This window comes from Solea senegalensis, linkage group LG14 (assembly GCF_019176455.1).
Source record: "Solea senegalensis isolate Sse05_10M linkage group LG14, IFAPA_SoseM_1, whole genome shotgun sequence".
Taxonomy (NCBI): Eukaryota; Metazoa; Chordata; class Actinopteri; order Pleuronectiformes; family Soleidae; genus Solea; species Solea senegalensis.
This window is the reverse complement of record NC_058034.1, coordinates 3,467,195-3,490,774: the sequence shown is the minus strand read 5'-3', so window position 1 is coordinate 3,490,774 and position 23,580 is coordinate 3,467,195. Positions and strand designations below refer to the sequence as shown.

General features: G+C 39.9%; 2 protein-coding genes across 5 annotated transcripts; one reads left to right on the top strand and one right to left on the bottom strand.

Moving 5' to 3' along the window:
- The first annotated feature begins 482 nt into the window (after positions 1 to 482).
- Positions 483 to 2,296, top strand: LOC122780382 (40S ribosomal protein S27-like). The gene is made up of 4 exons (XM_044043279.1): positions 483 to 626; positions 1,279 to 1,387; positions 1,488 to 1,598; positions 1,729 to 2,296. Exons 1-4 carry the CDS (start codon positions 621 to 623, stop codon positions 1,803 to 1,805), a joined length of 303 nt encoding a protein of 100 aa, XP_043899214.1. The 5' UTR covers positions 483 to 620; the 3' UTR covers positions 1,806 to 2,296.
- tpm4a (tropomyosin 4a) lies at positions 2,132 to 23,358 on the bottom strand. Of its 4 annotated transcripts, none has more exons than XM_044043274.1 (9): positions 23,038 to 23,355; positions 20,747 to 20,872; positions 7,216 to 7,349; positions 6,889 to 7,006; positions 6,697 to 6,767; positions 6,524 to 6,599; positions 5,804 to 5,866; positions 4,866 to 4,935; positions 2,132 to 3,454 (listed from the first exon to the last, which is right to left on the bottom strand). In XM_044043274.1, exons 1-9 carry the CDS (start codon positions 23,149 to 23,151, stop codon positions 3,372 to 3,374), a joined length of 855 nt encoding a protein of 284 aa, XP_043899209.1. In that variant the 5' UTR covers positions 23,152 to 23,355; the 3' UTR covers positions 2,132 to 3,371. The 4 variants fall into 4 exon arrangements, with proteins under 4 accessions (XP_043899209.1, XP_043899211.1, XP_043899210.1 ...); XM_044043275.1 differs by lacking the exon at positions 2,132 to 3,454 and adding an exon at positions 3,989 to 4,257 and having other exon boundaries at positions 23,038 to 23,358; XM_044043276.1 differs by lacking the exons at positions 20,747 to 20,872; positions 23,038 to 23,355 and adding an exon at positions 15,563 to 16,164.
- Between the last annotated feature and the right edge of the window lie 222 nt (positions 23,359 to 23,580).

Genomic DNA, 23,580 nt, shown 5'->3' with positions numbered 1-23,580 from the left:
GGTAGTTTCACTTTTAACTGTTGTTCACTGAGACTTACATTCACGCATACATACGCATGCTTCTATTGCGTCCCTGAAAAAAAGACCAATGCAGAGTGTCGTATTATGAATATATTAAAGTTTAAACGTCTATTTTTAAATATATTTATTTATATTTATAATATAATATGATATAATATAATATAATATAATATAATATAATGTAATATAATATAATATAATACAAATATAGGCAAACTATAGATCTATTGTAGGATGAAAGGAACTTTTCTTCATTTTCGTATGTATTTTTTAACCACTCATAGTTTCCATAATGTCTTTTTCCAACAATTTCCATTTCTAAATAAACTGCTTGCTGCTGTTTATGTCAAATATAAGTACAAGTTTGGAAAACCTGTTGCTGTCTTGAATAAATGAATTATTTAGTTTTCTTAGTGACGTTTTAAGATGTGTCCCTCCCAGAACAACAAAGACACCGCCCTCTCACACAGTCTCTCTCTCGCTGATTCTTAGCGTTTGTCATCAGTTCAACAACAATCAGTGTTTTTGTGGTTTGGACAGACTGCACCTGTCTGCGTTGTATTTGTCTTGTACTAAAATCCTGATCTGATTTTAAAACAATGTCTGTAAGTAAATATTTCTTCTTTTTTGTTATTCAGAAGATTATGCCTGACTGTAAGATTATATGAATGTCTTACACTGTCAATGAATCATTTGTTTATGCAGATCATGTCCGGCTGAAAGAAAGTTGTCACAGTGGAAGCTTATTGATAAAGTGTAATTAATTAGTCACTACATGCGATGTAGTCTTTACTGGTTATGCATGTTATGTGCACTGAAAATGTACAGGTACAGTATATGTGTGTCCGAGATGGTGCCAGAACTTGCCTGGACATGTCTGTGCACATGTTATAACGCGTAATTCATTCTTCTGACTGTAGGAGGCGTAATAACAGAGTTAATACAAATATCATTCAGTTGTAGGTTTTGGTTAAGAAAAATCATCGTTATCATCAAATCATGTGCTGAAAAAGTTGTATGTTTTGTAAAGCCTCAAAATAAAGTAAAATAACCTGCATAGAACTTATCACTTTACATTTGGCCTCATTTTATTGTATGTTTGGGCGTGTAGGCTTGATTATATCTGCTTGTTTGCACATACAGTATGTAACTACTTGCCAAATGTAATTTTTACATTATGTATATGCAGGCATTTTGTAGTTGTGTTTAATGGTTCAATGCTAATATTAATGTTGCTTGCTTTATTTTTAATCACAGCTGGCAAAGGATCTGATGCACCCCAGCTTCACTGAGGAGAGGAGAAGACACAAGAAGAAGAGGCTGGTTCAGAGTCCTAACTCCTACTTCTTGGATGTTAAATGCATAGGTAAGGGCTGTGGAGCCTACTGCACTCCATATGTTATTTTCATCATACTTTTTGTCATTTAAAGTGGGCTAATCTCAATTCTGTATTGACTGTTTAACAGGCTGCTACAGGATTACCACCATCTTCAGCCATGCCCAGACAGTCGTACCTTGTTCAGGCTGCTCTTTAATCCTCTGCCAACCACGAGGAGGGAAATGCAAACTAACAGCCGGTGAGAAGTGTCACAAACTGCTTATTTTAACAGCGCTGTTTCGTTTCTTTTTTGAGTCTCTACTGCAACTCCCTGTTGTTTATGCTGATATACTAACATGTTTTTTCTCTTTTACCTTCTCCCGCTCTAGGCTGTGCCTTCAGAAGGAAACATCACTTAAACACATCACTGAGCAAACAAGCACCTGAACTGAATAACAAGCAGTAAATTACCAAATGAGGCTTTGCCTCACACTTTGTAATTAAATGTATGGCTGTTTACACCATCCAAAGCAGATAAATCACCTTAATGTGTAATCTGATTGTTTGGAAAATGAACTCCCCCTGTGGGGGTTGAATGGGGAAGAGGGAGAATGAGCTGTGTAGGGAAATTTTAGACACTCCCATATGCTTGGATTGAATTGTATAGATAATAGAATAACGATGATGAGGCACATGATGCAATTTGAAAGCTGATTTAAGTGAATGATATAAGTGAAACATGTTTTGTAATCAATGAAATGCAAAGAAAAAAAAAGGGGCTCAAAGGAGTCGTGATTTCTGTAAAACATTTATTAGACTGACATAGAGGGGGTGGTGAATGAAATATTTCAAAACAGCCTTGATCAAATGTGATGCACGATTCATGGCCCTGGCACAAAATGAAACCATGATGGCCATCATAATAAATCAAAAATAAAAAAAAAAAGGTATTCAAAATGTGTTGCCTATCTTATGTGAGTTCTTTGGTCTTAAGACTTCCCCTGGCAAAAAAAAAAAAAGTGGCGTAATTGAAACAACATCCCCCAAAAAAGTCAAAAATAAAACTTCTCACATACCTAACATTATTCTACTATATACAATAAGTATCCATAGTTGGCAAAACTTAACCAAGCTGCCAGTGGTTTGGGGTTTAGCTCGCTCATATAAGTACAACAGTTTGTAAATCTAGTAAATATTGGCCACATTATGACATCTGTGGCAGTGGAGAGGAGGTTAGCTTCAGGAAAGGTGTTCATGTCATGAATGTAATGTATATAGATAATGTCAATACAGATTCCCACACTATAAGGAGTGCCAATGAAAATGAATGCACTATCGATATTCTGTGTCTTCAACATGTCGGCCACAGGAGAGATTGGTTTTAATTTAAATGTAGAGACACCAAATGTGACTGAGCAGCATGTGCCAACATGACTTTTTTATTTATGAATGAAAACCTTTCCCCAAGCCACATGTCCATTTGACCATCTTGCTGCTTTAAACACAGATTTATGTGAGCACGACTGAGACAGACGAGTTAAAAAGCCTCTTCAGTTAGTTGTTAAAGCATGTTCAGAATCACCACTAGGTGGCACTTCAGAGCTGCACTAATGTTGAGTGAGAGAAACCCAATACCATCTGTAGCCCATGTATTAGTATAATCAGACAGCGGTGTAATGAATGTATGTATGTGCACATAAAATGTAAAATTGAGCCAAGTGGTTGAGTGACCAAATCTGACGTTTCTTTGGGCGGTATTAAATGCCAGTTCTTTCTGAAGGAGTGGTCAAAAAAAAAGAAAAAAATTCAGGTGAGAATTTCTGTTATCACAGCTGGAGATTTAAAGAAAATACCATTTCAAAATTACTTCTCATTTTGAAGAAAAAAAAAACTTCAAGGGACAAGCATTAAGTTAAAAACCCTGTTACGTGAGGGTATAAAGATTTTACAGCTCGAAATGTGGAATGGAGTCGAACGGGTAATGGAATGTTACAATGACGATGTCATCCTCTCCAGTTTCCTCTCTGCACATTTATAAGCTGTTCAGGTCCTGCAGGGTCTGGTCCAGGACTTGCTGCATGCTCAGATTCTCCTCTTTGGCACTTGCTAATTTCTCTGTAGAGTAAGTAGAGCGAGAAAGAGAAAGGGACACAGTGAGTCATCAGCAATCAGTAAACAACATTGTTCTCAACAAAAGCGACGTCATGCTAATAATTCATTCTCCTGTACGCTACATGTTTGCCATGAGACATCCGTTAAATAAAAGTGAACAGAGCAGTTTTACTGGACAGATGGTTTGCATAACCACTTCTATTAAGTTGTGCTGCATGCAAAAATGGCAACCACACGCGTGAACCATAGACTAACTTTCTGATAAGGTGTAGTTGGAGAAACACACGGACACACTGTGCAGACTTCCTAGCAGGTGAACAATTGTGTTGATAAATAAAAAAAATAAATAAAAAAATGTTTCTAAGGGGTTAAAGTGAACTGAAAAAAAGATTAATTCACAGCAAAACCAGAGTAAATCTCACTAGGAGAGCTCACCTTTTAGAAACGACAATGAGATGGATGATGTACAGTAACAATTAAACGACAACAATTTGCTTTTTACCTACTTCAAATAAAAACAAGCGTGAGACTGCAGTATGTAGGAAACTCACACTTTAACAAGCACAGAGACATAAGCTGCAAAGTGGCTTTTAATGACTTCTTTGAATCATAAGATGGGCAGAAGGCACATGTGCTGTCGTCCACAGAGGGAAAAGACACCAGTCCAAACATTCAGAGGAAGACAGGAAAAGGGAAGTGAGAAGGCAGAGAGAAGCAGAGCATCTACAGAGATGTCATGTCATTGAGAGCATGGTCCAGCTCCTCACTAATGGCCTTGTACTTCAGCTTCTGAGCATACAGTTCATCTGGAGGTCAGAGGTGGACAGGACGAACAGGCAGGTGTCAAGGAGAGCGGCGAGACAAACAAGCCAACGGACAGGGCGAGAATGAGAGACAGATGGAGGCAAAAAGCAGAGAGAGGAAAGAGAGGACAAAAAAAATAGGTCAGGGTTTTTTAAAGACGCAGAAAATTGCTTGGAAGAAAAGATAATGCACATATAATTGCAGTTCTTTTCCTGGGTGAGCTTTGAGCACTTAAAAAACTCTTTACACTAAAACATACACGCACATCCTGCCTTCTCTGCAACATGACTGACACGGAGAAGTTTTCCTTCAGGAACAAGTAAATTTTATAAGCTTGTCTTAGTGAAGTGGATTTCCATACATTTGGCAGCAATCATTTTCCTTTCCATGGAAAATATTTCCAGTGTTGCAGAAATAGGACATTCCTTCTGGGACCTGGCAAACTGAACTATACCTCTGTGCCTTTGAGCCCTAAAGAGATGACGGCTGGATTGATAAGAGACATCTACTTAATGTAGCCTTGTCATGTTGGAAGAAATGTGTACATTTCGATGCAAAATTCAAAACAAATCATCAACATTTCACAACCCGAGTAATAAAAGTCTCATACCTTCCAGGTCATCGATGGACTTTTCCAGTTTGGCCACTGTCCTCTCTGCAAACTCTGCACGGGTTTCAGCCTGACAGGAACACAGACATAGAATGTCACAGGGTGTGTAACAACAGATAAAACATGCATCACAGCTCTAATGCACATTTGGAAGCTAATCACCAAAAAGCAACCAGTTTTTCAGCATGCACATAATGAATAGTTAAGTGCTTGTGCATGTCATACACAAGGTTCATTTTATCCTGGTATTTGCCTTTTGAAAATACTGCGAGTATATAATCAGTACTTTTCCATGCACAGTTAATCTGAGCCACGATAGCCCTGCTACGTCGTTTAATTGGACTACTGTCCTTGTCTCAATATACAAACATTAATGGGCGATCGGTTTTCGTTTGACCTATTATGTCACAGAGCAAAACATCTTTAACTTGCAGTTAGTCAGTAGTATGTCAAGCATTTACGTTTGGTCTCCTCATCAGGAATTTGCCATGTTTTGCTCACTTTATTCTGTGTTCTGGCCTCTTCTTTTACCATTTTTTGAATGGTAAAGGGTTGTTCAAGGGTTGTGGGAATCAAACCCACAACCATTGAAAGACTGATTTAGTGCAATTTCAGACTAACATGTTTATATGCATTTTAAAAGTCCAGTATTAACAAAATAACCTTTGTGATGTAAATGCTGAGTCACAGGAGTGACAGGAAATGTGGGAGTGCAGGTATGTCCTGGATTTGATATGTGAGTGTGTAGTCCTTGATAAATTACTGCATACCTGGAATTTCCTTTGGAATGAATAAAGTATCTATCCATCCATCTAAGTAATATCCTCTTTATGTGCCACATTACTGATTTGTGTCACATTTATGATATGTTCAGAAATGTTAATTGCCGGGAGGTGAAATATATCTTCTGCTGCGGGATCAAAAGTATCGGCACCCACCTCCTTCAGTTTGTCGGTCAATATTTTGATCTCCTCCTCGTACTTGTCTTCTTTTTCTGAGTACTGTCGACGGAGAGAAGCACAAACAAACACAGTTTCTCAATTAGAGGTGGAAACACAAATACATGCTTTCACATGCACCGTCATCCAAAGATTATTATCCTTTCAGAGCTTTAAACCACTCCCACTAAGGAATGACATGCAAAAAGGGATGTAGTTGCACAAAAGAGGGAAGGTGTTGGCCTAGACTGAAAACAAGTTGAGCTGTGATGTCATCCGTGGCCTGACTGAACGAGGTGAGGGCAGGTATTGCAAAAGGGGAGCAATTGTGGTGAGATTGGCATGTTGGCATGCTGTCATGCTGCGTGTCTGTGCCTGGGGAGGTGCACAGCACACAGCAGGAATGTGCTGCAGGTCTGTACTGGCTGCTGCTTCACACATGCCGAAACAGCGTGGCCATTTACTCTAAAGTGGCTAATTTGTCACAGACCTTGCAAATCAAATATTTAATCAGCTATATGTCAGAGGAGCACTGGTCTCCATCCAATCAGGCAGAGTATGAAATAAAAGGTTAGGTCTGTAAGTAGGGCTTGATATATAACTTAAAATGAAGTCAGTTTGAAACAATACCATGGTGATGTGGTGACATACTATAATGCTCATCTTGAGTCACAAGAAAGTTTGCTGCAGTCTCTATAGGGAGCCTAAAAGGACTCTCACCTTCTCAGACTGAGCTTCTAAGGATTTCAGGTTGTTGGTCACATTTTTCAGCTCCTCCTCAAGGTCGCTGGCTTTACTGTGGAGATAATCATAAACACATGTTTAGGTTAGATGTAGTGGGTGAGAAGTGCATTCAGTCTGTGTTTATACATTTGGGTTTTGATCAGGTTTACCATTCTGCGAGCTCGGCCCTATCCTCAGCTCTCTCCAGCTCTCCCTCCAGGATTACCAGCTTACGAGCCACCTGGGTTGAAAAGCATAAATAAAATAAATGAACTTTAAAATTAAAATAAGGGCAGAGTGTCTTTTCCAATTTCTTTTCTTTTCCAGTTTTAAAATTTAAACCTTACTCCCAGCTAGCTCACCTCCTCATATTTACGGTCAGCCTCCTCTGCGATGTGTTTGGCCTCCTTCAGCTGCATCTCCTGGATCTCCATCCTCTCCTCGTCCTTCATCGCTCGGTTCTCAATCACCTTCATTCCTCTGAATGGGCAAGACACAGAGGGAAATAAGGAAGAATTATTCCAAATGCACAAGACAAACAAATAAGCTATCAGGTTACGCATTTTATGAAAAGCAGGTGAGGTCAAACGTGATCTCACGCTACAGTGAGAATCATAATTGCCAACCTGCAAAAAAAATGAAATACAGATGTCTAAGAGAATATTAAAGTTGATGTATTTTGCACTGACCTCTCACTCTCATCTGCAGCTTTCTCAGCCTCCTCCAGTTTCTGCAGAGCTGTGGCCAGCCTCTCCTGGGCTCGGTCCAACTCCTCCTCTACCAGCTGGATTCTACGGTTTAGAGCTGCTACATCACCCTCCGCCTGATGAAAAGAAATAAATGGGAGGAGAGAGAACGTTTAGTCCTTCATTCAGACTTTTCATCCAGAAAAGGCTCAAACTGAGGGCAGTGGTGCGAGACAGACAGACTAAAAATATGCACTGGATAAAAAAGAAAGATGAAGAAGGCCTGTGGAAATGTCACTGCCTAAATCAGGAGGTTTCTCATCATGCTTTTCTCATTGAAGAAGCACAGCAGTTTACTCAGGGTGTCCACACCAAGGTATCAAGTATTACTAAACCCAACCACTTCTGATTTAAAATGTGGTCTGTGAATAAAGTATATATTTTACTCATAATTAACTCAAATCAATTACATGAATTAATTCACAATTTCTCTATCACACTCGGTTTTGCAAGTGAGTTAAAACACACTGAATTCAATGTAAGACGCTGTTATCTATTCTCCTTGCTCTCTCTGGGGTTACTCATGTTTCACAAATCAATATCTTACTCGACCTGACGTATAATCCCTGAAACAGACACAGCTGGAGGCCTCTGGAGGATCGTCTGCAAAAGCTGCAACTACCTGTGATAAACAGCCTTTGATGAAACAGTAGCACCAACTGCTGAGTCAAGCTGGAGACGGGAATCCTTTATAATATCTGAAGATCGCTGGACTTCAGATTTAAACGAAGTGCTAAAAAAAATCTCAATGTCCGGGGAACATGAATGCACAACTTGAGTAAGAAGGGAGAACAAATGGGCTTCTTCTCATCTGCCCTTGGTAAACAAAGGCAGAGAGAGGGAAAAAAAGCAAACAGTCAACTACAGACATTTCCTCTCAGTTGGTCAGTTTTTCCAACACTACCTCCTAGGGAGCCACATTATAACTTAAATCCAGCGCAACACAGTTTTCATGCAAACATTCCCTTTAAAGAAACTTTACCCCTGTTAAACTAAATTTACAGCCATAAAAGTACCACATAACTGCACTTCTGAACCCTTGTAATACAGAACCATTAAACCCTTCCACAAGTTTACACTCCTTGGTTCTAAAATGAATCAGCTGAGGACTTCTTCATACGGGCATTATTCTGTGCACAGCTGCAAAGCGGCAGTTAGTAGGTCAGTGACTCATTAGCTCAACGTTCAGTCCAGAAGTCAAATCAACAGTCAGCGTCTGCCCCTACGTTTGCATGTCTATGTGAATCCCTCTACCACAAGTTCATCGTGATCCTCTCTAAAAGAGAAAAGACAAAGATAGAGAGCTCAGAAAGCTCAGTGGAACTGAAAAATTCTGTCACAGACTCAATATTCACTAGCCTCTTTCATTTTTTATGATTTTTTCCTCGTCATATTTTTCTTATATTAAGGCCAACCGGCCTGTCATTATTTTCTCCTCTTCTTTTTCATCCTCTCCCCAAGTCTCGGCCTCCTCCACACAGACTAGCGGCTGATACGAGACAGGAAACGTCTGTCAAACGAGGGTTAACGTGTCTTAAAACAACCAGCACTTGACAGAGGAAAACCTAACCCAACACAGACTCCATAAAAAGTCATAAATCAGTCAAAACACCTTGAAATCTCATCAGCAATGCCTTTCGCACATCCATCTACACTACATCTGGCTACAGAAAAGGGCTGAACAAAATCCTACTGGAGCCTGGAATAACAGATATCGTTACTTCCTGAGTCCCAAGTGAAGCAATGTGTTGTGATGAATTGAGCCAGCACGAAAACAAACACGCTATTCATGAGGTATAGGTCAACTACACTGGCAACTCAGATTCTGTAATGTCCCCACACACAAACATGCCAACAGAAACTCTCATTCGGTCTCCTTCAAAAACACACACACACACACTATAATCACCAGCTAGCAACCAGCTGGTTTCGTGCACAGTGAAATGTTTGTTGTTCAGCAACACCCAAACTCAAAAGATGGAGACAATACCACTGTATATCTACACACACAATCATATATGTTTGACCTGTGTGCTTTATCTGGCTCCAATTCCCCTTAAAAAAAAAAAAAACTTGAATAAATAGTGTACATTCTCTCCCGTCTCATGATGTCTGATCCTTGACCAGTGAAGAGAAGATTCTGATGGTGCAACTAAAAATACTTCCCCCCCACAGCTTCAGAAAATAGCTTAACCAGTGTGTGACAGACAGCAACTTCATGAAAACCTTTATTAGATATACTTTTAATAGACATTTTAAACCAGAAACTTGACAAGAGCAGTTAAGTTGAGGAAAATCCAACAGTGAAATGAAACTAATGGGCGACTTTACAACAGTAATAGACTCTAGCATCACTTAATACACGAGGATGTAGAAAGAGTGACAGGAAGTCAGCAGCCCGACATCCTTTCATTTCCTCCCTTTGATTGTTCTTTCTTTCAGACTCTGTCTCTAACCATGCCCCTTTCTGTAGCACCCACTTTACATTCCTACACTGCCCGGAACGCACACCGCCTTATATGGTAAAACAAACTATGGAGAAATGTGTGAGGCATTACCAGGAAGATTGTGACTGTGCACTTTTGGTGCTCTGTTATCAAGCTGAATTAATATGCAACACCAAGATGCAAATGTCACAAATGTGAAACTCAAGCTGGTTTCAGTCATGCACCTAACGCTGGATTTTTTTCCAGAATGAGTCTGGAGGGACTGTATACAAGAATGCAAATGTAAAGGAATGTTGCTCGAGACATTTTCCCTGCGACGCTTCCTTTCAGCACCCTAGTCAAATTTTGAGAAGATTCTAAAAAAACCTGTCTGAAAAAAGCAAGAACATTTCCACAACTGCTGTTCCTCATACACTACCAGCAAATTGTGGAAATGCCTGGGCTTAATTTTAGTGACATTCGAGTTCATATCTGAACAAAAACATCTACATCTTGTAGCACCTTTAAGGCTAACAAGCGTATGTGTACAAACTACTTATTATACATTAATATAATGAGATTTAATGCTGGCAGGTGGTTATTTATTGCTGCTTTTCCTTGCTTGGTGCAAAGCTAAGCTGACTGACTATAGCTTCATATATAATGTAAAGACAATGTCATCTCAGCACATGGATGAGTGGACATGGAAAACATATTGGCTAAATATAGCTGATCCAACTGCCACAAAACACTTTAGAAGAATATTCTCTGCAAAAGAGTGAATAAATGTACAGTGACTTTTATTACAATATATTGGAATAAAGCATTGTGCTTTTTATTAACTGACCTCCATGTCATTGTTGATAACATCCACTCAGTAGCAGTCCACACTGTAATGTGGACATGCAGCACATTAGAATACCTCAGTGTATTAAATGTATTAGGGAGTGGATCAAGGACAGAGGAATCTAATTACTGGCTGATTCTGGGGCACTGGGCTAATAAGCAGCACATTACTGTTGAGGTTCAGAGGAAGTTATTCCTGACACTGCTGCACGCTACACTGACTGCAAATGTGCGAGATTGTTTTCCATTAAGACGTGACATGCAAAGACAGACGCACAGAGTAAGTGTAGACCAGCATGTCATGAGGTGAAAAGGGTGGATTTACTGAACCTCCAGACAAGCATCACAAGGAGTTCTTTGTGCCATTTTTCAACAACATGTATTCTGGCTTTCACAAAGATTTGTGGGTTGGATTTATGGCTTAGTTCAAAACTGCTATAAAAACACTGAGGAGTTAAAATCCTGAAAAGAAGTCGACTGCCACCCATACGTCAAATGTCAACTGATAGAGGGCTGAAAATGATGACGGAGCTCTTGTGCTTTTCTTGGAATTTTCATGAATCTTAATGAGATTTTGGTATAAATAGATAGCGGGTGACGGGACAAGTAAACAACCTTTGAATAAATGTTGATGTGTGGTTCTTTCAGGCAAAATGGTGTCTATGTTTGGATCCTGCAGGGATCCTGGTTTGACAAAGATATCACTGGACATTTTGTAAGTGTGTCAGTGAATAACGCACGCAACCATAAAAAGTGATTTCATGTAGTGGATTTGAAATGGTTCATGCACTGCTAAATGCTATATAAAATCATCATGTCCACTTTCCAAATGCTCCATAGACATTATAGCAAATGTAGCTTTGCTCAAACGAATTGTACAAATATATTCTGCTCCTCACTGGAACGAGAACCCACAACCTTGGCCTGCATCGTCAGCTTAGCCACAAGCAACATGGGAGTGTTCCCCCAGAATGCCAAAGACTGCCAAAAAGCATCAACATGTGGAAGGTATATTTGAAAGCTGAGCTATTCCCAGGGAGAAAGTCCAATGAAAACAGTGACACCAGGAAGTAACTCTTTCAACCAAATCTGTTACAGTTGGAGCAGAAAACATTTGAGCCTATCGAGCACACAAAGCAGCAAAGAGATGATACCTTCAAGTGATTTTGACAGCGTGATTATCTTGGGAAAGCTGTACTTAAGATATGGATTACTGCTAAAACAAAATGTACGAGTATGATTCACATGAACTGTTGTGGGGAATATCTTCAGTGTCATCCACATAGAAAATGTAATTATGGTTCTTTAGACCAGATACATTTCTGTACAGAGAGACATACAGTCTCTGCCATTAGACGGCTAACTTCTGGTGAGCTGATTTGTGGATTTAAGATTGTTTTAGTATTTGACGTTTACTTTACTACAACCACTATTAAGCACTAGAGAAACACAAAGTCCACCACACACTAATCTTCCTGTTGATCATGGCTGGAGCTCAGGGACAGGAAGTGTTGGGAGTAGAAGCACAGGAAGTGCCGGACTATGGACGGGAGCCAACATCCTGGGAGGATATTCTAAAATGTCGATGAAGCCCCACTTCCCTTTTTTTTAAATCACTGTTTAGAGATGGCTAAGTATACCACAAACTCTTTCTGCATGTAAATAGCGGCCCAATCTGGTTCATCTGTATTGTATACAAAGACCTCCAAGTTGTGAATGAATTATAAGTGACCTTTGGTTTAACTCTCAAAGCTCTTGCTTCAACCACTGAACATTATAACTTCTGTGAACATTGTGAATATGCATGTAAGCAGCTGAAATGAGTGTTTCAATATGTCATGTCTCTGTAATCTGACAGAGCCGATAAGCATAAATGAGTTGAGTAACATCTCAAGAGGCTGCAAAAACATTATATAAACAATACAAAGAGCAAGTGCTATTAGTTTCTCTAGTAGGAAGTGTAGCCAAGTGTGTTTTTTCTGTTGCCTTCACATTTTCAAACAATGATTCATTACTTAACACTCAGCAAGAGTCTGTTTTGATCTCCTCGTGAGCCTATGAAAGAGTTTTTGTGCCAAGGAATAACTCCAGGTTGCCCTAATTATTCACATATGGGACCACACCAGCCACGCCACACAAATGCACCACTCTGTCTCACTCTGAGTGCACATGGAGAGAGATGCTTTTACACAGTACAGATAACAGGGATGTAGTGGAAGAACAAAACATAATGTTAATAATGCAAATAAAGGGCCATAGTTACCATTAGCAAGAGGATAAACAAATTCAATTACTTATTAACACACTGTTAACTGCTATATCATAGCATACAGCTATATTTTCTGTAAGACCAATTGATAGAAACTCTAGAACAAGAAACAGATAAGGAGGATACACTACATTAGGTACACTAATAAATACACTCACACCCTTATAGCTACATACGGCGTCATAATGATACAAATTTTTGCTTGAATACAGTTTGTGCAGCCATGTTATTCAAAATGTTTCATACTGTTATATTGAAAGAGTGGATGTGTTAACTTGAAGAAATGGGAAAATTCTGCACACTTACAAGTGACAGGAAATGACACAGTAACCTCATTAACCATCACAAATCAATGTGTTATGTTTGACATACTATTACTTTACTATCCATACTTTCACAGTTTTAATTGAGTTTATAACAACAGATAGGACATTATCTCACAGCACAAAAAAAACGGTTGTATCCCTTACAAGAATGAAGAAGAAGAAAAGAAGGAAAGAGAAAGAATGGGTAGAGCCAATTACCCATTCACGTTAGTGACAAAACACACAACTATGACTTCAAATGTAATAACCTTAACATGATTGTAATGACAAATAACAAACATACATATTACCAAGCTGAGTGATCACTGTCGAGTTACCTAAGAGGCAGTCTATAACAATGAGTTTAGTCCTGCAGGAGGCCTGATCTTTTCATCATCTCTGTTGCCATATCTTTACAGCGAGCCACACCTTCCCCTCCCACTCTTACAATCTTTCTTCTCAGCCTGTCATTAACCAGCTCCGATGCAAAGGAAATGGCACCGTGTGTCATAAAGTAACATGTGAAAGAGGTCAAGTGTGTGTAGAGTATTTGTGCTACTAAGCGATTTTGTTTTTCCTGCAGTCTCTAACCTTTTTCATTATGAAGCTGTAAAACTCAGTTGTGAGTGAAGTCCAGAGACAGACAGGTGACAGAAATGGGTGAATATGGACAGGAAACAGATGAGTCACATTCAACAACTTCAGCTATGATGACTCGTGTAACTGCAACGGCTGCTGAAACTGTACGGTGAACTACACCAGCACTGGTGATTCGTTATTCATTCATTTACTCCTATTATTCCAGCGAGTTTGGTTCATAAACTGCCAGCAAACAACATCAGACCTTTTCTGCATCCTGTCTTCCCAAGGCAACAGAACAAACTACAACAAAATCCAATGATGTTCTGCTCACCACCAAAGATTAGTAGGAAAACTGTTTTAGTATTAAATTAAAACTTTAATGCTTTGTTAAAGACCAAAACATTGCCTGTTAATATTCTGATGTCAACTTTAGCGACTAATCATTTCAGTCAGTCTTTTTAAATACAAAACATGTTCATTTTAACTCCACCCTGCTTTAATGCCACTGAAGTCATAGCATGAGTTTCCATCAGTCTATTTTCAAGCACGTTGAATGGAAAAACTATTAAACTAGAAAATATTTCAAGCGTTGAACTTGACACTTGAAAACTTGGCATGGTAGATGAAAAATGAATGAGTGCAATGGAAACTGATTCAGCAAATAAAGGATGACAATCAGAAATCATCAAATTGAAACGCAACAACAGTAACATTCCTCAACTTACTGCAAGAGGCACATATTTTTATAATGATCGATCGGAAGCTGCAATGATTTATGTCATCAAGCTGCACCTTCTTACATTGCTTGTGTGGTGACCAGCGTTCATCTCGATGAACTAACTTGGAATTTTCTATAGCCGATGCAAATTTTATGAAACAGAGACAGCTGATGGACGATTTATGATGCCATTTCTTTGGCTTAATCCAGATTACTTGGCCAAACTACTTCTGGAACTAACTTCATCCTAAATTAACTCAACAGCAGTGGATAATGGTAATGGATGGGAACACTTTATCTTTTTCAGTTTGAAAGTCCGGTTACAATTTGCAATATCTTTTAATGGAAACTAGGTTACTGCAGTCCCACACCCCGTTGTATTCTGTATTACTGCATTGTTGTAAATCTGCATCTACATATAGATAAATATTCATATAATTATTGGACACAGGGACACAGTACTGTAGTGTTTTACTGAAATGAAGTGGAGATAAGAGACAAACTGTTGTTTCTTTGTGGTTCCCAATACTGATTTTGAATTGAAGTCATCCATAAACAAAAACAATACTTAGAGCTGTGTAACTATTATGTTTTACCTTTTGAGTAGCCTGTACACTGTAGCCTGGTTTGCATTGAAATTTAAAACAAGATGGTATTTTGCCTTCCTGGAGCCATTCTGGGGTTAAATCAATTCATTTCACCCTGTGAAAAAAGTTTCAACCAGAGAATTCATCGATGTAATGGTTTCTTTTTGACTGATGTATAAACAGCAGTTTGTATGAATGATGATTCATAAGTGTGATGAGTGAATTCCACTTCACACAATAGGATCAACGCGGTCTACGTGGTCCTTTCAGTTTTCACTGTAGTTTCAAAGCGGCCTGGGACTCTGACGCCACTGCGCATGCGCACGGACCTGCAGGAATCCAAACTTTTTTCATTAGAGACCAACGCCTTGCATTGTGGCACAATCACGCCCGCGAATGAATCAATGACACAGACGTTTTAGAGCCCGAGAGGAAGTCGTGAACACACGAACACCGTGTAACAAAGACAGACGAGAGATAAGACTAAGGTTAAGGTTTCAACGCAGACATAGACCAGAAAAGAGAGAGAAAAAGAGGGTAGGATTTGATTGTCTCACTTTCTCTCGGATCTCCCGTTCACTGTCCAGCTCTCTCTGGAGGATCTGAGCCCGGTCCTCTGCCTCGTCGGCCTGCTGCTGCAAACACTGGATCTTCCTCTTCACAGCATCCACAGAGTTCAAACCTGCCATTATTCACTGTTTGGTCACTTAAATTAAGATACGCGCAGAAAGAAAACTCACTCTTAAGACTACGTTTAGCTTGTGCAAAAAAACCGCGTTAGTAGGCTGTTGACTCGGACGACTTGTTTGGTCTGATGTGACTGATTAAAAAAACCACAACGAATTCGATCGTTGACCTTAAAAGAACGAGGAGAGGGAAAAAAAAAGGAGTCAATGTCCGCCCAGGGCCAAAGTCTTAGGAATGTGGAGGATTCGTTCAAGTGCAACAAAGGTTATATAACCAGGAAGTGGGAAAGTCCAGGTGATCCTGAAAGTCTTCTCTGGTGTGGAGGAATGTAAAGAAGATGAGCGGGACACACAGTGGAGTCTGTCCTCTGCTAGTTTTTTGGTCCGGACACCGTGAGTTTGAGGAGCAGGATTGAGGAAAAGCTGCGCGGTGAGGAGAGCGGATAGCGGCAAACTGTGGCAGCCGGAGGAGGAGAGAGCGATGACTGGAGCGATGAGGTCATCGCAGGGGGCGGGGCTTCTGGGGTGTTTGTGAATGTGTGCGTTTGTGCTCGTTTGTGTCCCCACTTCAGGACCTTTTACTGGTCTAGTGGTCCTCGTAAGAACCAACGCCTGGTAATGACATAAGCTATTAACTAAGCTATTCAACTACATTTCCTCAATAAACTGTGTACTTTTACTCCAATACATTTCCCCCAACTATCTTTATTACTCGCTACTACCAAATAAAATCAGAAGAAGAGTTGGTACTGGTCTGTGTCTGTATAGCACTTTGCTAGTCTTAATTAACTGCTTTATACTACAGTTCAGCCATTCACCCATTCACACACTTCAACGTGGGTCTTGCTCAAGGACACATAGCATGGCCAGGAATTGAACCTACAACACCTTCCAGTTGAAAGACAACTCGCCCTACAACAGAGCTACCATACCTTCCTTACCCCTCACTTTTTTAATACTATCAGAAAATTACATTTGATACTTAAAGGAATACTTGGAATACACTGATTTGCATTTAGCTTTGTACTACTAGAATAGGGGTATTATTTTTGAAAAGCTTCCCAACCTCAGTTTCCCCTGAGTCAAAAACTAAAATATCTTCATTCTTTTTTTGTTACATGCCCACCAGTGACACTTGGTCCCAGCCTTGGTCCAAGGCTTGAAACTGCAACACTAATCCCACACTATTTAGACCCACTTGTAGGGGGACGGGACCTCATTCTCAGAATGTAAACAGTGTCTGCTAACAGTTACACTAGCAGGACCAAGTGTCACTGATGGGCACGTAACAAAGAAAATAATGACGACATTTCTCAACTTAGGGGAAATGCACACCGGTGAAGTATTCCTTAAAGTACAGTAAATGTCACATACTTTAAAAAGTGTCTTAATTTTCTTGTTAGATACTTTTACTCAAGTATTGCTGCTGTAACAAGCGAAGCATCGATGACGTCAAATCAGAATCTAAATCTGATGATAATTAATGCAGAGTCCTAACAAGAATAGCTGTGTGTGTCTTTAGGAACTTTTCTGGCATAAACACTGACCTTGTCAAGACAATAGGTCCTCATAGAGACCAAATGTCCACATTACCAGACTGAAGCGACTTGTGTCCAACTTTTTTTCCCCTTTAAGTGACATAGATCTTTTTTTTCCCAGGGCTGTGTGAACACAGAAATCCTGTCATCAACTCTAATCTTCAAATCAATCTCTTCAGTATGTATTCCTAGATCAGATATGTGTCCAATATGAGGCTGTGTCACATGAGCGAGAGGGGTAATAATGTAAAAGTGTAAAAGCTGATCCCTGTGACTGATGTAGTCACTGCTCAGAGACTTTTAAAAGAGAAAAGGGAATAGCCAGAATGAATTACTTTCAGCTATTGTAAAGGTGCAGCGCCCATAGTTTCGACGTCACAACCACAAGCTTTAACCATTTTAAACTTCATTTGACCATGACATTTCCCATTGAGATTATTCTGCCATTTGCCAACATTTCAATGAGACTTTTTCAGTTGTTCCAAATGTGGAGTGCAGGTCTTTTCTTGGGCTGTAAAACACTGTAAATCTACCTCTTAGCACAAAAAACTCAGACATTTATTTTTATGTGATATCAAAATCCCAGAATCATCCAGAGTAACATATCGTTTAATGATATGATACAATAAATTGTTTGACATTAAAACCAGTTCATCATAGTTGTTATTATTGCCCCGTTCAGTTGACTCTAGCTTTTGTTATTTTAAGTCACAATTTTGTGTAACTTGGGTGAGTATGTTTAGCAGTTTTGTGTCTGTGGTGAATAATTAAGTCATCATGCATTTGTTTTTCCCTGAGACTCTGTCATTGTGTGTGTCCCAGGGCAAAGCAAACAAATATCCATCACCTGCCTTGCCAAAGGTAATGTCCATTGTGTGTGTAAATCAGATTTATGCTCCATCCTTCATGTGTCTCTGCCCGCCCTGCCCGTGTTTACCCTCATCATTTCCTCTTCACATGATCTGACTGAGAGCAAACATGCTGGGTGGATTAGCAAACCGCTCTGCAGACCCCAGATCTGCTTGGCTCAGCTCAAACTCACTCCGACTGGTCCGCGTGAAGAAGGAAATGTCTCACAAATAATTGCATCTGTAGATTCGGTCGCTCTGTGTGATTTGCCCCTTGCTCCGGAAACGCTGGAAGCATTGATTTCATTAGACACAGGGTTGTTGGGCTCTCTGTTTGCCTTAGCTGCATTCCTCACATACCAGAGCAACCCCCTCCCCCTCCTCTTTGCTTTCTCTGCCCACCACAGTCCAGCTTTCTCCTCAAACAGTAACTGTCATTGTGGTGAATTATGTTATCAACACCTGCATTAAGACAAGCTCCCGCCTTCACCCGTAACATTCTGTGTGCTAATATTGTGACCCAGAGGCAGAGCGTTTGACCACAGGCCGGCAGGGTGAGCTGTGATGACCTAAAATATCTGCACCACTGCTTGATGCTACATGAACTATTCTTCATGAATCAACTGCTTGCTTGTTGAGGTCTTGGACTCACTGCTCTGCTTTCCCAGCCCCCCCTCTAGCTTTCCAATGTGGTCGTCGTCGCTCTGTGTAAATTCTGATGTGTAATCACTTTGCTGCTGCCTCTAATACAGCGACATGTGGAGAGGAGTTCACGGAAGTGGAGTAGAACGGCTTAATTGTCTGTAAATGTTGGTGTCAAAGGGGGATTTGCTGTAGTAAACATCTATTCTTAACAAAAACTTTCTTCATAAGATCTTGCCCTATCTGTGGGCACAGATTTATTTATTTATTCTAAATTATAGTATTCATGCTTTATTGTGGTCAAATAAGAATTTCATGGCATGGCCTATACTACTGCTTTGCATATGACAATAAACATCTTGTATCTTGACAGTGTAAATTACACTGAGTCCCTCTTACACCACAACTTCAACGTCTACTCACAGTTACCAGCTATCAAAGGCCCAATTAACTCACTTTGCACGAGGCTTCTCAGAACTAAGTTTATTTAATCACTGCGAGAGGAAAATCCAGCGTGTCTCAGCCTTCAACTCTGTGTTTGTATGTCAGACACTTCCCTTCTCTTTTGTGAAGGACAACACTGCATTTCCCAGGGATTTCCTCTCAAACAATACCACATCTTGCTGAAGCTCAGAGATTTTTCTTTTATTCTGTGGTCTTTCTCTCTCTCTCTGCTCATGGTTTGCTTAGTAACATAATAGGCACAACATAGTGGACTCTTAGTTGTTGATATTAAATTTTCATTTCACATTTTATCAACATCTTGAACATAACTCCATATGCAGACATTGTTTGGATCTGACTTCCTTCATCTTCCCCTCTCTTTTTCTCACCCACATAAACACAGACATACACAAGTAATCACACATGTCTGTGTGCACACGTTGAAATGCTCTGTGGTTTGTGGTGTTGCCAAGAACATATAATATGATCTTTCTCCACAGATGGCAGCTGAGAAGATCTGCCTTGACTCATTTTCTGCCTAATTTACCGATATTGCTTATTTGTCGACAAAACATGTTCTCTCAAACATAAGTTTGGTCCGATGAAGGGGACACTTTCATTTGAGGATGGGTTTATTCCACATGTGAAAAGTATATATTTAAATGAAGTAAAAGTGACCTTATAAAGACCTTATCCAGAGCTTGTCCATCCAGAGTGATTTGATCAAAAGTGACAGTATGAAGTGCAAGTCTGAATGCTCCCTAATTCGCCTTCATATCTGATCACACAAACCACATTTTAAGGTGGTTTGGGGACACAAGTGGCCCCATTCTCTAGTTTGTGTTAACTCAGTCTGTACTTAATATGAATCCTCAGCTGATGTCCTCTGCAGTTTCACAGTGAATTGAAAGTATTTTTGTATATTAATCTCAGCACATACGTTCATTTATCTGTGACCCTTCCCAAAACACCAACATACGATTTCTTTCTTCTAATGGTTACAATCTTATTTCATGTTACAGCAGAGTGAGCAGTGCATTAATTCACTCAACTCCTTTCGACACACACGAACACAACAACAGTCACATTTCACAAAATAAGTATGATTACAGTGGTGAAGAGGATGATGAAGATGATGATGATGATGATGATGACGATGATGAACAACTGTGGCATTTCTCAGTTTTTTCCTGCCTCTCTCTGTGTGTGTGTGTGTGTGTGTGTGTGAGACAGCTGTGTGTTCATCTTTCAGGAGTGGCTGCACAGGAATGCAACAGTCTCTGAAGTGGTCCAAACCATTCACAGTGAATGATCAAAGTGAACCCACAGCTGATGATGTGGCTTAGAGAAGGTCCAGCTGTGTCTGTGTAATGGGCCCCTGTACTGAGTATATGCTGATGTGTGTTTGGTTAATAATTAACACTCAAGAGCAGCGACCTCTTCTTGAAATTCTAATTCTTTGTAATGATTTAAATGGCTGCTTGTGGTCTTGTTTTATGACTAAATGAAATAAAGTCAGGTGACCCCGGCCCCCTGTGCGTGCATATTGTACATGTGGTAAAGATATATGACACTTCACTTACATCTGCAGCTTTCTTCTCAGACAGCTCCAGTTTCTCCTGAGCATCTTTCAGGCCCTCAGAGAATTTGTCCAGTTCGTCCTCCGTCTGCTTCATCTTTTTCTGGAGGTCCAGCAGCTCCTCCTCCAGCTACAACGTGAGACATTATCTGTCAGGTCATCCTAATTTCCACTTTTCACCACATATTCCAGTTCAGTTTTGGCACGACACACTGTTCTGACAGTAAATGAGCTACTAAGCAAATTACTGCGTTTTGAAGCGTGTCTGTAGTGTGTTTACAGTGTGTTTGTAGCGTGTTTGCAGTGTGTGGTTATATAAAGGGGTTTAAATTCAGGCTACTGATAAAGCAGCTGTGGTTCTATTATTTTTGGGGTAATGATTTCTCATGATCTCTCTCTCTTTTAAACACACACACACACACACACACACACTCACAGAGTTAAGTGTTCCCCCTAATCAGCGTTCCCCTCTGAGCCCATGAGGTACTTCTGATAATCTTGCTGAAGTCCACAGGGCCATTTTCTCCTGGTGCCTATAAATACAACTGTTATCAGTGAGAACACACAGATGCCTGTAACTGTAGGCCTACTGTGTGTGTGTGTGTGTGTTTAATGTCCCATTTATTTGGCTACATGTATATTTCCATTTGCATGCTCATTATGTGCTTGTGTGTGTGTGTGTGTGTCGTCTCCTGTGTGTTGGATACAGCCGTCAAATAGAATGTATGACAGACTTCTATTGAGACCGATGCTCAATTAAGTCGTCCCTATAAATTGGTCCAGGAGGAAGAACATGAACATGTCACCACTTTTTTTTCTCCCAAAAGACCAAATCCCGCTCCTGTGTGGTCTCCTGAGTGTGATGAATTTTCTTTGAGCCTCACTGCAAACAAACAGCTCAAACTCTGACCCATTGTTTTCAATACAACTTGTTGATCCTGTTACCGTTTTTTCAACTGCTAAAAAAAAGTGTTGGTCAATACTGACACCACTTCAAAACTCTTAACACAAACAGCAAAACAGAAGTGTATATGAAACTAAATGTTCACCACCTGTAAAAAATTCACATTGAAATCTATAGAAAATAACACTCTTTGATACCTTTTGGTGTGTAAAAATGTATTATAAAACAAAGAGGAATTTTCCATGTAAAAAACATAAGAGTCTGTACGCTTTGCCTTTTAAGGTTTTCTCTTAATCTAGCTCTTAAGATTATCACAAAATAAAAAAAAAATAAACAAATAAAAATAAAAAATAAAAATTAAATTTGAATGATTCCAAACACAACTGAGTGCAGTTTGTAGTTAAAAACCTACCCAGGTGAACAGTTTTTGTGTCTTCTTTTAACTTTTATTCCACCCACGGAATTTGTAAGTATTTTGTAGTGTTTGCTTCCTGAGGAAGACTTGTCACCATCGTTGTAGGTGAATGAGCGTATTTTGTTACATGTATGATGTGTCGGAGGTGAGATTCAGGTCGGTGATGCAGACCGAGTGACAAGTTCAGGAAGAGCAGCTTCATTATGGACCAGTGATTGTTAGCAAATTAAAAATACGGTCGTCTCTGTCAGCGTTTGCTGGTTAGGTGACTCAGCTGAGGCACAGCAGTGAACAACAGTGATTAAAAGTTGGTTTGGTGTTTTTTTATGTTGAGTTATTTCCATTACATTCCTGTTATTATTGCACAAGAGACTGTATTTTCAGGAGCATATCCTGAGGGTGCTGCATGGCCTTTTAAGGACTGTTTAGTGTGTGTGTGCGTGCATGTGCATGAGTTTGTGTTTGTTAAATTTACCTGTCAAAAACAAAACAAAAAATAACTTCAACCATGTTGTGTTTGTGCTACAGCTTCATTGAGAGTAAATGATCTGTGAGGACTGTAGCATAAATACATGTGAAGTAAATGTCAAGTGTTTACAGACCGTTTCTGTGAAGGTATTTCTGGTATGGTATCACTGTTGTGATAATCTTAAGAGCTAGATTAAGAGAAAACCTTAAAAGGCAAAGCGTACAGACTCTTACACTGGGTCTGAATGTTTTTTACATGGAAAATTCTTTGTTTTATAATACATTTTTACACACCATGACCCTTTTTTACCAAAAGGTATCAAAGAGTGTTTTCTCATGTTATTGTGTTCTGCGCTGCCTGATACTATATACATACATTTCAATTTGTTGTTTGACCTTCATGTCTGATCACAAACACAACCATTTGAATCTCATTGTAAGTGTGCACTGACACTGTACTTTATCTGACCCGTACAGCTCCATGTCTGACCCACTTTTTCATTCCCACCTGTTTGCATTTATCCTCTGCTGCCTTCTTGTCTGTCTCGGCCTGCTCTGCTCGGTCGATGGCGTTCTCCTTGTCCAGTTTCAGCATCTGCATCTTCTTCTTGATGGCCTCCATGGTGGCTGCAGGCTTGTATTTCCTTCTCTGAGATGATTAAGCACAGCTTTAAAAGCCCAAGTCCTGTTGCTGACTTGTCTTCTGATGTTGAGGAGCAGGAGAGATGGACTCCAGCAAAGCTGTGGAAACAGCAGAGAGGTAGTAGGGATGGACAGAGAGGGAAGGAGAGACAGAAAGAAAGAGATAGAAAGAGCTGTGAACACACAGTTGAGCCCAATATGGTTAGTTATTTAAAGTGAAACAGAACCTGCCTCCTCTCTCTGATCACCTCCTCCTCCCATACTCTGACTCTCCTCCTTCTATTCATCCTTTCTCTCACTCCTCTCCCTCTCCATCCATTACTCTTTTTTTTATCTCTCCTCTCACCACTCTGCATCCACTCCACACTGATTCCCTGACTCTCTCAAACACACACTTTACCCTATCAAA